This window comes from Podarcis cretensis (genome assembly GCF_951804945.1).
Source record: "Podarcis cretensis genome assembly, chromosome: 3".
Taxonomy (NCBI): Eukaryota; Metazoa; Chordata; class Lepidosauria; order Squamata; family Lacertidae; genus Podarcis; species Podarcis cretensis.
The window spans coordinates 125,534,553-125,548,675 of record NC_137172.1 but is presented as its reverse complement, the minus strand read 5'-3'; the positions used below and the strand labels follow the sequence as shown (position 1 = coordinate 125,548,675).

The 14,123-nt window shown below is 45.2% G+C and overlaps 2 protein-coding genes across 8 annotated transcripts in view; one reads left to right on the top strand and one right to left on the bottom strand.

Moving 5' to 3' along the window:
- The window catches only part of ITSN2 (intersectin 2), a 78,453-nt gene extending 75,694 nt beyond the window's left edge, over window positions 1-2,759 (bottom strand). For 4 of the 7 annotated variants that reach the window (XM_079971127.1, XM_079971132.1, XM_079971131.1 and 1 more), the window contains exon 1: window positions 1,894-2,035. The gene's annotated coding sequence lies outside the window, so the exon portion shown is untranslated. Of the gene's footprint in view, window positions 1-1,472; window positions 1,566-1,631; window positions 1,654-1,893; window positions 2,036-2,618 lie in introns of those variants that run through there. The other 3 variants (XM_079971128.1, XM_079971130.1, XM_079971129.1) reach the window with 3 other exon arrangements.
- Window positions 2,760-2,844: 85 nt separating this feature from the next.
- On the top strand, window positions 2,845-7,975 carry MRPL19 (mitochondrial ribosomal protein L19). The gene is made up of 6 exons (XM_079971139.1): window positions 2,845-2,981; window positions 4,338-4,455; window positions 4,548-4,666; window positions 5,297-5,431; window positions 6,209-6,390; window positions 7,658-7,975. The coding sequence occupies exons 1-6, from the start codon at window positions 2,888-2,890 to the stop codon at window positions 7,883-7,885; spliced, it is 876 nt and encodes a 291-aa protein (XP_079827265.1). The 5' UTR covers window positions 2,845-2,887; the 3' UTR covers window positions 7,886-7,975.
- The last annotated feature ends 6,148 nt before the right edge of the window (window positions 7,976-14,123 follow it).

Sequence of the window (14,123 nt, the reverse complement as noted above, 5' to 3'; positions counted from 1 at the left end):
TTGCTGATAGGTTAATTATAGTTTCTACAGCGCCTACGCAGTTGGCTTTACTATCAGGTACAACTCTGATGTGGCGAGACCATAAGATCACCCTGACCATTTCCTTCATTTTTTTATGTTTAAATATGACCTTTTATTGATCTTTATATCTGTTCTCATCAAATAATAGCATCTTATACAATGAATACAGTTAAGTACGATTACACAAAATGCAAAAGCCAAAATAGTATTGTATGATTAGTACAAATCGTGTTTCAGCTGTAAAATCTGGAAGATTTGCAAAATGCTAATTCTCATTATGCCTGTTAAGGTTGTTCTATTCATGGAGGGGGGGGGGGGTTGAGTGATTTACTATTCATTTTTGAGGGAAACAGACACATTCCCTCTTTGTTGGGAAAGCTATGACATGCAAGTCATAAGGAACTTTGAATATTAGTACTGTAATGTTGTCTTCCATGTTTCAAAAATAAAGTTTCCAGACCTTTTGGTTGCAGGTGACACTGAAATAACCAATCATTCACACTGAAATGACAGCCAGGGAGGGGGGAGAACCTTTTTGCCCCATCTTTACTGTATTTCTGCATCGTTACAATTTTAAAATGTTATTGCCAGCGTTCTTTTTCTAGAAAAAGAAGTGCTGGAACTCACAACAAATCCATAGTTTTCTTATAATGACAATGGTGGCCACCTGAGAGGTGCTGGAACTGAGTTCTGGCAAGTTCTGGATGAAAAAAAAGCCCTGGATTGCAATCTGAACACTGACAAGACAGGCTCTACAAAATAAAAAAATTCCTTCCAGTAGCACCTTAAAGACCAACTAAGTTAGTTCTTGGTATGAGCTTTCGTGTGCATGCACACTTCTTCAGATACCAGAAGTGTGCATGCACACGAAAGCTCATACCAAGAACTAACTTAGTTGGTCTTTAAGGTGCTACTGGAAGGAAATTTTTTATTTTGTTTTGACTATGGCAGACCAACACGGCTACCTATCTGTAACTAAGACAGGCTCTGTACACCACAAACCATTATATCCAATTGTAAACTCAGAACCACAACTTCTTCCCCATATTGTTCATAATCACCTGTAGAAAAGGTGTGAGCTCTACATCAAAAAACATCCCCATGATTGCAAAAATACAAATTTAACTCTTAAAGATATTCCCTAATATGCACCACACCTTCAGCTACTGCTGATCATCATGATCAATAGGATACAGTCATTCTACTCCTGACAAATCTCATTTTCTGTTACTACCACCGTGGTGGTTTCCATTTTTTAAAAAATAGAATATAATTCTGATGATCTGGTTTGGCAAGGACTTCCAATACTTGACTATCAGAATCCTTATGCATGCCTCCCTTTATGTTCGACGATACTTTCCAGTCTATACATTTTTAAAATGAGGCTTAATCTCAATAAATAAAAGAAACTTACTGCTTCATTGAAAATATAAACGCCTATGTTTCCTTGCCTTGTTCCCTCGTCTCATTGCCACCCGAGGAAAGATGCCGGAATGAAGAGGGCCGCGGTTCCACACATGTGGGAAGCGGGCGACCAGAATATGCTCTTCCTACCGTCGTTATCTCACAGGGACCTCCGGCCCATTTTAACCGCATTTAAACTGAGGGACCTTTTGTGCCGCGCCGCTCTCGAACACGACAGGAAAGGGCATCTCAATAGGAAGCGCGAGAAAGGCCTTCGGGGCCAGGCCGGTGCTTCCAGCTGCCCCAAGCGCCCGGGGGCCGGAGAGCAGCGGGCCGAGGGAGGCCGCGCAAGACGGGGAGGCGCTCGGCCCTCGGAGGGGCCCTTGGCCGGCGCCCCGAAGGGCGGCCTGCTGCAGCCAGCGAGAGGCCGAGGCCTGGGCGGCGGGCGCGCGGGCAGCCGGCGCCTACCTGTTGCGCTCGCTCGCTGGCTCGCTGGCTCCTCTTCCTCCTTCGCCTGCTCCGAGCGAGAGCGCGGCCTCCTGCCTCCCCTTCCTGGCCCGGCCGCGGTCGCTCCTCCTCTGGCTGCGGTGAGGGCTGCGTCAAAACTCCGAAGATGGCGGGAAGGCGGCCCAGGGAGGGAGGGAGGGAGGGAGCGGGGCCTCGCCAGGGCCGGCCGGCCGGGGGCGGCGGAGCCGGGGCTCAGAGCCCGCTTCGGAAGGCTCCCCTCAAGCACCTGCCGCCAAGGCCGAGCTCTCCCGGCAAGCCTCCTTGGCCTCCCCCGCCTCGCCTCTCAGCCTCAGACCTGCCTGCTCCCCCTGGGGCGCGTGCGCGCAGGGCGAGGGAACGGGCCCATTTCGTGGAACCGGATAGTCGGGTCCTTAGTGGCTCTCTGACCAGGGGGCGACAGGCGAGGCTGGCGGGGGGGTGCAGGGCGGAGTGGGAGGTCTGCCGGGGGGGGGAGCAGGCTGATCCCGCTGGGTCGGACTGGGGCGCCCCGCTAAGCAAGGCGGCTCCCGCGGGGCCGCGGGCGAGAGAGAGAGAGAGAGCGAGGCGGGGGCGACAAGGTTTCGTTTGTTAGGAGGCGGCGCGTTTTGGTGTTTCCTATCGCAACCCGCCTTGTGCTCCTCGGGCGAAGGCGGTACGGAAATGTAACAAATCAAGGAAACGCCATAAAAACAGCAGAGAAAAAGGACCTGGGTTGCTGCCCTCTGTTCCAAGTGTGTTTTGCTGGGCTCCCTCCCAGTGGCGATTCCTCGGGCCGCGATGCTCCGTCCCGCCCGAGAGAAAAGCGCGACAGCCGAACTCGGCAACGAGACGAAGGCGGCAGAGGCGCGTCTCTTCGCGAACGAATAGCTCTGTGTTCACTCTCGGCGCCGAGCAAGGCCGGCCAGGCGCAGCGCGCGGGGGCTCGCGTTTGGATCAAGATTGTCCCCGCTGAGGCTGCCGTTGCCGCGCGCAGCGCATGCGCCGCTCCTGCTGCTGGCGAAAGCGCTTGCCCGCAGCTGTCATGGCAGCCACTCGCGGGAGACTCCCGCCTCTGCTCGGCCTGCGATGCAGTAAGTGGGGGGGGGGGAATAAAAGGGGGTTCTGCTCACAGAACCGGAAGGGGCCAGGAAATTCTCGAGGGTCGCTTGAAAGAAGTTGCTGAAGGAGCCGCTGCCGACGCCTCGGCCACGTGCCCGCACCTCGGCCTCCCCCGCCGCCGCCGCCGCCTCTCATTCTGGGAACTGTACTTGGCTAAGGATGCTGAGAGTTTCCGCCTTGGAAACTGGGAATTGTTGTGACTCTGCGAGGAAAACGGGGGCCTCTTAACAGCTTTCACCCCCCTTAACTACAGCTGCCAGAATTCGGGGGGGGGGGGCGTATCATGGTGGCTTAAGCATAGGGTGTGAATGTGACCCTCGTCTATATGCAATCCCAGGCAAACTTAAGCACAACTCAAATTGATCTTTTCTTTTTCTTTTTTTGTAATGAAAGCTACAATTTGCTTTTGGAACAGAATTCAGGATAACATTCATCCTAGAGATACAGTCATGCCTGAGGATGTATCCATAATTTCTCAGCACAGATTGAAAGGGCTCCCTAATTGAATTGTGCACACTAGAACTCTGCATGTTGTTTATGCAGTCATACCTCGGGTTAAAGACGCTTCAGGTTGAGTGTTTTCAGGTTGTGCCCCGCGGCGACCCGGAAGTAACAGAATGGGTTACTTCTGGGTTTCGCCGCATGCACAGACGCTCAAAATGACATCATGCACATGCATAGAAGCGGTGAATCGCGACATGCGCAGACGCGGGTTGCGTTCTGCTCAGGATGCAAACGGGGCTCTGGAACGGATCCCGTTCGCATCCAGAGGTACCGCTGTATGTAGAACAGAGTGGCAGTGTGTACAGATGACAAACTTCATCATTGTTCATGATATATTGAAGTGTACATCAACTTCTACTAGTTATATTACGTGCATGGTCCAGTGTCAACATGTCAACCCATCTTATTTCTGTGTCACGGCTGGAGTTTTCTTCTTAGGCCTCAGTTTAAAATACAGGATGATACTTGCAAGCATTGCATAATTAGCTATAATATAATTTATTCTGCCTGTTATGGTGTAGGTACTGAAGTATTTCCGAAACCTTGTGAATTGGTGTTGTGACCCAGCATTGTGCCATTCCATCACTACTAGTCCAAATGTTTCTCAAATGCAATTAAACACAGATATCTCCTCAACAGGTGGATTGATTTTACACTGCAAATCTGCTTTCTCCTCCCACCATTCAATCAAATTGATCTTTTCTTTTTAAAAAAATGTAGCACAAAAGATGTAGCACACGGCTGTTTTGCTGTAATGCAAAAAGGATCATGGAAGCTGTATGGTTTATTTCCAGCCACGTTGTAACCAAATTTGTCTGTTAAAGGGAACCTTTCTTTCTCGGTTGGACACCTCAAGTCTAAAGATGGAGAACCAGCAAAATTTAAGCCACCTCCCAAGCCAGTCATTGTTGATGAATCAAAAACCCAAACAACAGAGACACGGTAACAAATTTTTAATTTTATGTTCAGCTGTGTCTCATTTGTTATTTATTATAATAGCAAGTTACCATTTGCATTATTTATGTTTCTGACAGATTCTTGAGTCCTGAATTCATCCCTCCTCGGCAGAGAACAAATCCTTTCAAGTTCTACCTTGAAAGAAGCGACATGATACAGAGGAGAAAAGTAATGAATATTCCGGAGTTCTATGTTGGTCAGTTATGTCTAAAGTGGAACTTTCATAATATTGTGTTGGATATATTACCAAAAATAATGAATTCGATACCAATGCCATTTTATCTTCAATTTAAAAGACATTCCCAAACATTTTAACAAAACAAGTGTTGCGTCTTGCGGAGTTCTGTACTTGGCCATTGAGACTATCAGTCAGTTTGAATTTTCCGGAAGGGGATAATTAATGGTCCCTTAATTACATTACATACATCTCCCCTGGCATGGTGCATAGTATTTGTCCCTGTTGTTTTCCGGAGCACATTTTAGTGGGGTAAAGATGAAAAGGGAAGCTATAGGATAGCTTTAGAAATTAGAAAACTTTGCCTCACTCATCATTCCACATCACTGTAGAGCTATATGATTGTGTGTACTATTGAAACAATAATTTGAATGCTATTACAAAGCAACCACTCCATTATGCCAAAAACAGTCAACATGCAAAAGAAGCTATATGGAACTAATCTTTATTGCCTAATATCAAATCATGTACCAAGGTAAATAATAATAAATGCCATGCTCGTTAATGAACTAAAAACTAATTTTGGTTTTTATTATCCTTTCTGCCTCTGTTGGTGAGTGTCTAGGCTTTAAATGGTTTCTTTTCTTGCAGGAAGTATACTTTCTGTTTCTGCCGCAGATCCCCATGCTAGTGGGAAAAGCAGCACTTTTGTAGGACTTTGTATTCAGCGATCAGGAAAAGGACTTGGTGCAACTTTCATACTTCGCAATATAATAGAAGGACAAGGTGGGTGCATACTCATTGTTTTCCAGCTGAGGGAAGTGCTGGAAACCCAGCAATGGCTTTAGTGGCTTTTCAGCAACATTATGTGGATATGATGAAAGTATATTCCATATAGTGTAACTGTTGGATGTCCTTAAGCCAGGTTCAAACAATTAAAATAATGTTACCAAGAACTACTTAAGTTGGCATGAGGTTGCATGCAGGAAAACACTGGATTGTATTGCAGATCCATTCTATTACCTGAAGTGTTAGGAACACTTTTTATTCTTGACAATCTAGTTAACACTCCATTCTAAAGGTAAAGGTAAAGGGACCCCTGACCATTAGGTCCAGTCGTGACCGACTCTGGGGTTGCGGCGCTCATCTCACTTTATTGGCCAAGGGAGCCGGCATACAGCTTCGGGGTCATGTGGCCAGCATGACTAAGCCGCTTCTGGAGAACCAGAGTAGCGCACGGAAACGCCGTTTACCTTCCCACCTATTTATCTACTTGCACTTGACGTGCTTTTGAACTGCTAGGTTGGCAGGAGCAGGGACCGAACAACGGGAGCTCACCCCATCACGGGGATTCGAACCGCTGACCTTCTGATTGGCAAGTCCTAGGCTTTGTGGTTTAACCCACAGCGCCACCCACGTCCCTCCATTCTACCAGCCCCCAAATGTTGTATAACTCCAAATATTGTTTATTCTTCTACCAACAAAAATTGGTTCATAACAAAGAGAGTACTGTCACCTATTTTTATAATGTCATTTTCTGTATTTATCAATTTTCCATTTAAGGTATTGAAATTTGCTATGAACTATACAATCCTCTAATCCAAGAGATCAAGGTTCTGAAACTGGAGAAAAGATTGGATGATAACCTGATGTATTTACGAGATGCCCTTCCAGAGTACAGCACTGTTGATGTTAACATGAAGGCTGTCCCACTTTCAGCTGTGGAAGAAGTTCCTGTCAACAAGGTAGCAGCAAGGAATAACTGGTGTTTGTGAAAGGCAACTAGTTATTCTGAAACATCATTTTGTAATATGAAGTTGTCGCATTGTACTATTCATTTGTTTTGGTGTTGTGATAGTGGTAGAGGCCCCCATGGGAATGGCTTTCTGCCCTTTCGTCATTACATTACACTTGAGATGGCTTAGCGCCTTTAGAGCTCAAACCTAGCAGAAAAGAAGTGTTTTCTTCTTGCTAGCAAGCAATGGCACGTTAGAGCTCCAATGAACTCCTGAGCAGTCTCAAATGGTTACCTTTAGATGTTGATTGGAGTTCTAACACAGCAGAATAGTTGAAGTATAGGGTTCTTAACTCCTTGTCATCAAGCTTGGATATTGCAGTTGAGCTCTATGGTTAATTGCTATCAGTAGGCAGTTAATATATATAATCTATAATATATATTTTTAGTTGCTGTCTTTGCTACTATCCTTAATTAGTTTCTGTCCTCTACATCTCCATTCTGTTATAGCCGTTATTGAAGGCAACCATGATAAACACCTGCAGGTCTTCAAGTAGGCCATAGCAAAATAAAGAAGATGTTATTTTACGTACACTGGCATGGCTAGGGCAAAGATGGGAATTGTACCTAAAACGTAGTTCCCAAAAAATATTGCTAAGTGCTAAAATGTCATAAGAATTTGAGCATAACTGGCACCAAACTGAGAAAGAAACCCAATGGGCAGTCCAGGGGATCATTGGAAGTATCCGTGCATACAGCATTGCTATGCCAAGCAGGTATAAATGGGATGTCATTAAAGGTCCATAGTGTAAAAAAGGTAAAGGACCCCTGGACAGTTAATTCCAGTTAAAGGCAACTATGGGGTTGCAGCACTCATCTCGCTTCAGGCTGATGGAGCCAGCATTTGTCTGCAGACAGCTTTCCCGGTCATGTGGCCAACATGACTAAACTGCTTCTGGTGTAATGGAACACCGTGATGGAAACCAGAGTGCATTGAAATGCCATTTACCTTTCCACCGCAGTGGTACCTATTTATCTATTTGCACTGGCATGCTTTCAAACTGCTAGGTTGGCAGGAACTGGGCAGAGCAACGGGGGCTCACCCTGTCACAGGGATTTGAACCACCAACCTTCCGATCAGCAAGCCCAAGAGGCTTGGTGGTTTAAACCACAGCGCCACCCTCATCCCTGGTCCATTGAGTACATATAACTGAAAGAAAAATACTCACTGAATATCAAATATATGATCTGACATACATTTCTTTCAATTATGCTAGATGAAAGTCCGAATGAAACCGAAACCATGGTCAAAACGCTGGGAACATCCAAAGTTCAATATCCAGGGCATTAATTTTGACTTGTATCTTAATGAAAGACACAAAGCGAAAGTAGAAAAATGGCAAATGCCTTGGAATGAATTTGATATGCTGAAAAAGTATGATACATTAGAAATTGAGAAGAAAATCTGGGAAGAAGTGAATGAAGAGCTGAAAAAAACGGTATAGAAATTGTGGAAAACTACATGTAAAGACTACCACCATTAATTTTAGCATTTTTTATGTTGAATAATAAACACCCGTATGAACATTTTCAAACTGTTAGTTTTTTGCAGTGTCAGCTGTATATTCAAAGCACAAACTATTGCTATTTGCTTTATATTCTTCAATAAATTCATTTTGTGTTTAATAAGATGATCAAGAAAATACTTGTAGGGCATGCAGAATACTTTTTTATCTATGATCATAGGAAACTGGAATTGAGTTAGATGTAGAACTCCCAATTTACGAACAGTGGATGTGTCTACTAACTTCTATGAGGTTTAGATGGAACTATGAAAAAGCCAATAGCATGTCAACACTGATAGCAGTTGTTGTTTAGTCGTCTCCGACTCTTCGTGACCCCATGGACCAGAGCATGCCAGGCACTCCTGTCTTCTACTGCCTCCTGCAGTTTGGTCAAACTCATGCTGGTAGCTTCGAGAACACTGTCCCACCATTTCGTCCTTTGTCGTCCCCTTCTCCTTGTGCCCTCCATCTTTCCCAACATCAGGGTCTTTTCCAGGGAGTCTTCTCTTCTCATGAGGTGGCCAAAGTATTGGAGCCTCAGCTTCAGGATCTGTCCTTCCAGTGAGCACTCAGGGCTGATTTCCTTAAGAATGGATAGGATTGATCTTCTTTCAGTCCATGGGACTCAAGAGTCTCCTCAGAGCCACTGTCATACAAAACAGAGGTTCTGTGCTCATATAAGAGAAGATGTTTTTAATACATTGCATATATTAGAACACAATTTCCCATGGGGGCACAGCTATTGTCAGAAACCACACTGCGGAATCTCATGTCATTTGCCTGTGCATGAAGCTGCAAGGAAGCTTAACTATTTCACAATTGTATACCAAAAGGAAATTGCAAAATACTGTAGTAAAGGAGGGATGAGCAGCTGTTTTTGTGAGTAAGCAAATTAAAGCACAGGAGGAGGAGAAATAAATGGACACTGGGTTAACTTTAATATGTATAATTTAATATACACTAAAAAACTATACAAAAATAAAACCAAGTTTTAACCTACCCTATAATTTTATAGAATAAAGTATTTATCAATTTGAGTATTAACAGAGGCAACTAAAAAGGTCATGTCAATTTTCATAAATTGTTTATAGTGGAGTTACTGAAGTTAACTACAGTGTTACATACACTTTGTATTTTATCTCTTTCAAAGTACTGTACAGGGATGTTTTACCAAAGTAGCATTTTTGGTATAGTTCAATTAGTAGCTTCTATCTCCCATATAATCCTTGCCATTAAATTGTTGTTATAGGTGGCATGTAATACAAAATCTGCTTGGTGTTTGAAGCCACTAAAATTGGAATTGGGCAGTCAGGAGAACCTCACCATCCAAATGCAAATTCTGCATTCTCGCTGCTCTTGCCCATCATGATTAATAAGACCCAATATTAGGGGAATTGGACAGGCGGAACCAGGAGGTAGTGAACTCCTTGCTAAGGGGACAGCCCTGGTATCTCAAAGGAACCAGTTGCAACCCACTTAAAAAAACACACCGAATGCCCTCATTTGGACCCAGAATTACCTGTCACCCAATTTCAAAATCCTCTTTTGTGGATGTCATTTGCAATGTACTTGTGTGGACAGCAGGAGACTGAGTTCAGATGACATGGGTTATGAGTGCTCACTGGAAGGACAGATCCTGAAGCTGAGACTCCAATACTTTGGCCACCTCATGAGAAGAGAAGACTCCCTGGAAAAGACCCTGATATTGGGAAAGATGGAGGGCACAAGAAGAAGGGGACGACAGAGGACGAGATGGTTGGATAGTGTTCTCGAAGCTACCAGCATGAGTTTGACCAAACTGTGGGAGGCAATGGAAGACAGGAGTGCCTGACGTGCTCTGGTCCATGGGGTCACAAAGAGTCGGACACGACTAAACAACAACAACAACTGCATCCTAGTGTTTACCCAAGATATTGGCACAGGGTTATATCGTGTCTTCTGTGCTGCTTATCAAATCCATGAGATGGCTAGGACAAATGGTTTGGGGATTTAAGATGAGGCTCCATCAATGCATGGATGAAGCCTCATCATCTAATGCATCTCAGGCACTTTCCTGGTGTAAGTGATAAGCTGGATAAGACCTCATGTCGTCAATCCAGACAAGATGGAGTTGCTGATAATAAATGGTTCATCAGATTTGAAATTGGTGTTTGGCCTCTTCTTCCTCTTAAGGGTCAGGGTTGTAGCTTGTTATCAAATCCCGCTCTGCCTGTGGGTGCCCAAATGGGATCTGTGGCCAGAAGTGCCTTCCCTTCACTCCAGTGGGCGGGCCATCTGTGTGCTCCTCGAAAAATATAACCTTTCCAGGGTTATCTATCCCTTGGTTATTTCCAGGTTGGGTTACTGCAATCTGCCTTATGGGGGGCTGCCTCTGAAGAGTATTTTGAAACATCCAACTTATTTAGAAAATAGTAGTGAAATTGTTAGATCTGTCACGCTAAACATATTAGCCCAGTGCTTAAAGTGTGTTGTTGAGTACAGTTCATGAGTTGGCTCAGTCAGTAGAGCATGAGAGTCACAGCACGATCCCCATGTTGGACAAAAGATTCCTGCATTGCAGGAGGTTGGACGAATGACCCTCTTGGTCCTTTCTATGAAAACTAGAAAGGGCCTTTGGACCAGAGTATCTTCCATAAGAATGTACCATTTAGCTCAGGTCATCAAAGCCCTTTTTGGGGGGCGGGGGCTTTCAGAGTTTAGGTGAGTGGCTACCAAAGAAGGCATTTTTCATGATGGTGTTTGGTCAGTTGAGCAGCATAGGTCAATTGATCTTCCTGTTGGACCGCAGTGGAGTGTGAACTATTCCATAAAGCCAAGAAAGCTAGTTTACCCTTTTAAATTTATTATGTTGTCATGTGTTAAGGAAGGACAGGACTAAAAGCCACTTGCCTAGAGCTGTGGTAATATTTGGGTCAAATATTTCCGATTAGTCACCTTCTATAACTGCAGGGATCTGCACAGGAGCACAAGTGGTCATTAGCAGCAAAGAAACTGCCTTGAAACTCCCACAACTCTCCATGGTTTCTGCAGAAAGCAGGGCGTTGCCTGTTTTAAACTGTGTAGGCTGACTCTGGTGTTGCAGGATACAAGTCAAAGAGAAGAACTATTCAGCCAACCACTCGTGTTCATAGGAACCTCCCTGACAACATACCAAGAAGCAAAATCAAGGAGGGCCCTAGCTCTGTCACAGCACATGCCTTGTCTGCTGAAGATCTGACTCAGTTCCTGGTATCTCCAGGGAGGGCCAGAAGAGACTCCTTCCTGGCTGAAATACTTGAGAGGTGCTGCAAGTCACGGTAGAGCAGGGATGGGGGAACCTGGGGCTCTCCAATGATGTTGGGGCTCCAGTACAAGCACCCACTTGCCCACTGCTGCTGTGCTCCAGTCCTGCTTTTGAGTTTCCCTTTGGGGCATCTGTTTGGCCACTGAGAACAGGAGGCTGGACTAGATGGCCACTGGCCTCAAGCCGCAGAGTTCTTCTTAGGTTCTCACAACATCTGGAGGGTCAAAGTTTAGCCAACCCTCATTGAGTGTCTATGCCATAAGTATAGTGACTGGCCTAAGCTCACCTTGTGGGCTTCATGGAGTGAGGATTTGGACTTGGGTCTCCCCAGTCTAACCACAATGCTGCTCTGCTATACATTGCCTCTTTCCTGGCTTATCTGTGTGGAGAGTTTTGTCTTTGCACTCCAGTTGTAGGCATGTCATGAGGTTGCTGTTGGGTGTCAATCTTGAGTTTTGAGACAAGAGTACCAGTAAGTGAGCAGGCAAGCAGCCACGTGCCCTTTCTGTGTGCGGTCTGAAACCAGACTGCTTTGCACAGAGTGTTCTGCTTTCGTGCCTCGTGTCTTTCTCCATAGTTCCATTCACTAAGGTTTCCCCTTCTGTGCTCCAAGGAACCTTTGACAGCAGCCCACTATGACAAATTTGCAACGCATAGAAAGGATTAGTTGCTTACATTTACCTCAACTTTGACAATACTAGTTCAACCTTCAGATGTTTCCAGAGCACCATCTGGATCTGTAGCTGGTTGACAGACTGAACTCAAAGAGGACTCATTAATGGTTCCTCGTCATCCTGGAAAAAAGTGACCAGTGGGGTGCCACAGGGTTCTGCCCTGGGCCTGTTGTTGTTCAACATCTTTATGAATGACTTGGATGAAGGAATTGAGGGGATGTTCATCAGATTTGCTAATGACACTAAACTGGGAGCGGTAGCTAATGCAGCAGAAAACAGAATCAGAATTCAAAATGACCTTAACAGATTGGAGAACTGGGCTCAAGCTAACAAATTGAATTTCAATAGGGGCGAATGTAAGGTTTGGCTCTTAGGCAGGAAGATGTCCTGAAACTCATTGGAAATATAATTTTATTAGAATACTTTTTGCAATTACTTCAGCCAATGTAACTTTACTGCAGAAGGATCTAGTCCGGGGGGGTGGTGCATCACAGAATGGTCTGGGCCGTTGCAGCCATATTAGAATTGGTGGCATTTTCAGGGTTAAGTTGCTCCACACCAACATTTCGTAAGCACCATGTTACCTGTGCGGATGCAAAAGACAAGCGCATGCTTCCCCTCCCCGCTTAGTGCTGGTTTTTCTCTTGGGTTTGCCAGGCCTCCTCCCACTCTTTCCCTGGGCAAGAGGACTTGGTTTGCTTGACTTGTCCTTGCCCACCTCTGATGCATACTAAGGGGAGGAGCAGAATCCAAAGCAGGCTTGCTGCTCTTTTGTATTATATTGCTATACGGAAATTTAGGGTTGGCTTTTACAGCCCAACTCCCCAAGGGACTCAGAGTCAGTCCCCCAAGTCCATGATCAGTCTAAGAAGAATGAGTGGAGGCAGGAGCCAGTAGAAGAAAAGCACGGAAGAGCTTTATTTTCTGTCGCAGCAAAGGTCCCGTCCCTGTCGTTCCCCCCCCCCCCCCCCCGGAACAAGAGTGTGCAACAAGACTTCAGAAATTGCCTGGTCCCTTAGCCAAGACCACCCAAAAGCATCATACGTGCATCACAGAGGTGCTCTAACAGAAATTTGAGCATGTGGCTTGTCTCCTGTTTGTCAAGATACCTGATAATGCTTGCTGGACTTTGGATACAGTGAAGGACTCTAAATTGGATGGACTTACAATATGCAGTTGAAAATGTTACTTAAAGAATCCATGGAGGGGAGGAGGGGAGTCCTAGGATTCGGAAGAATCTTCTGTAAAATTCTAATATTTGCAAGAACATTATCTGTGTGAATGAATTTGAAAAATCTAATTTTAAAATTTATATATAAAAAGATAATGCTTGCTGGTTGCAGTATCCTGGACAGTCGGTTTTTTTCAGGGAACATTTCCTAATTTTGAAGGAGAGAGCTTTGAAAGAGAGCTTTACTGCAGAGTGTGGCCTGCTATGCACCTTAAAATTATTATAACATTGGAGCCAGGGAAAGGCATTTTCTGGAAACCTGGGGCAGCTCCATCGTCTTGGCTACCATCACTTCACTTGCCATGGCTTCGCCCTCTGCAGCCATCGCACAAGAAGCCAGATGATGCAGAACATTCTGGTGGCAGCCAAAAGGCAAAAAGAAGCAAAGGCCCAAATTTTCCCTTTTTACTGTGGCTTGTAAAAACTTTGAGACTATTCAGAATGTCTCACTTGATGAGAGTATTTACACTTCACGGATTGTGAAGAGAAACTTGAACAGAAGCAATTATGGCCCTCCCCCCCCCCAACCCCCCCCCCCATATATCCATTTTATGAAAGTACAGTTTGTTACAAGTTAAGTATTACCTTCAAATACATTGGTGGCCCGCAAGACGAATGCCTCGCAAGACGAAAAACCCGCTAGACAAAAGGGGTTTCCGTTTTGGAGGCGCTTCGCAAAACGAAAAACGATTTTTTCCCCTCCCCCCTTTTTCTAAGCCGCTAAGCCGCTTATCTGCTTATCCGCTAAGCTGATAAGCCGCTAAAAGCCGCTAAGCCGCTAATAGCGCTAATCCGCTAAGCCGTCAATGGGCTTGCTTCGCAAGACGAAAAAACCGCTAGACGAAGAGAATCGCGGAACGGATTCTTTTCGTCTTGCGAGGCACCACTGTATGTCCTCCTCTGTGTTTTGATGTATATTGTGTATTTGCAATTTTTAAAAGTAACACTGTAGTCACCTGAACATAAGCAGCCTCCAAATTATTATTGTTG

Bases quoted from the DNA above. Each gene is read 5' to 3' on its own strand.
- MRPL19 (XM_079971139.1), top strand. From the start codon at position 2,888: ATGCGCCGCTCCTGCTGCTGGCGAAAGCGCTTGCCCGCAGCTGTCATG. The intron at 4,456-4,547 runs GTAACAAATTTT...TGTTTCTGACAG, and splicing joins ACCCAAACAACAGAGACACG to ATTCTTGAGTCCTGAATTCA. The intron at 5,432-6,208 runs GTGGGTGCATAC...TTTCCATTTAAG, and splicing joins CAATATAATAGAAGGACAAG to GTATTGAAATTTGCTATGAA.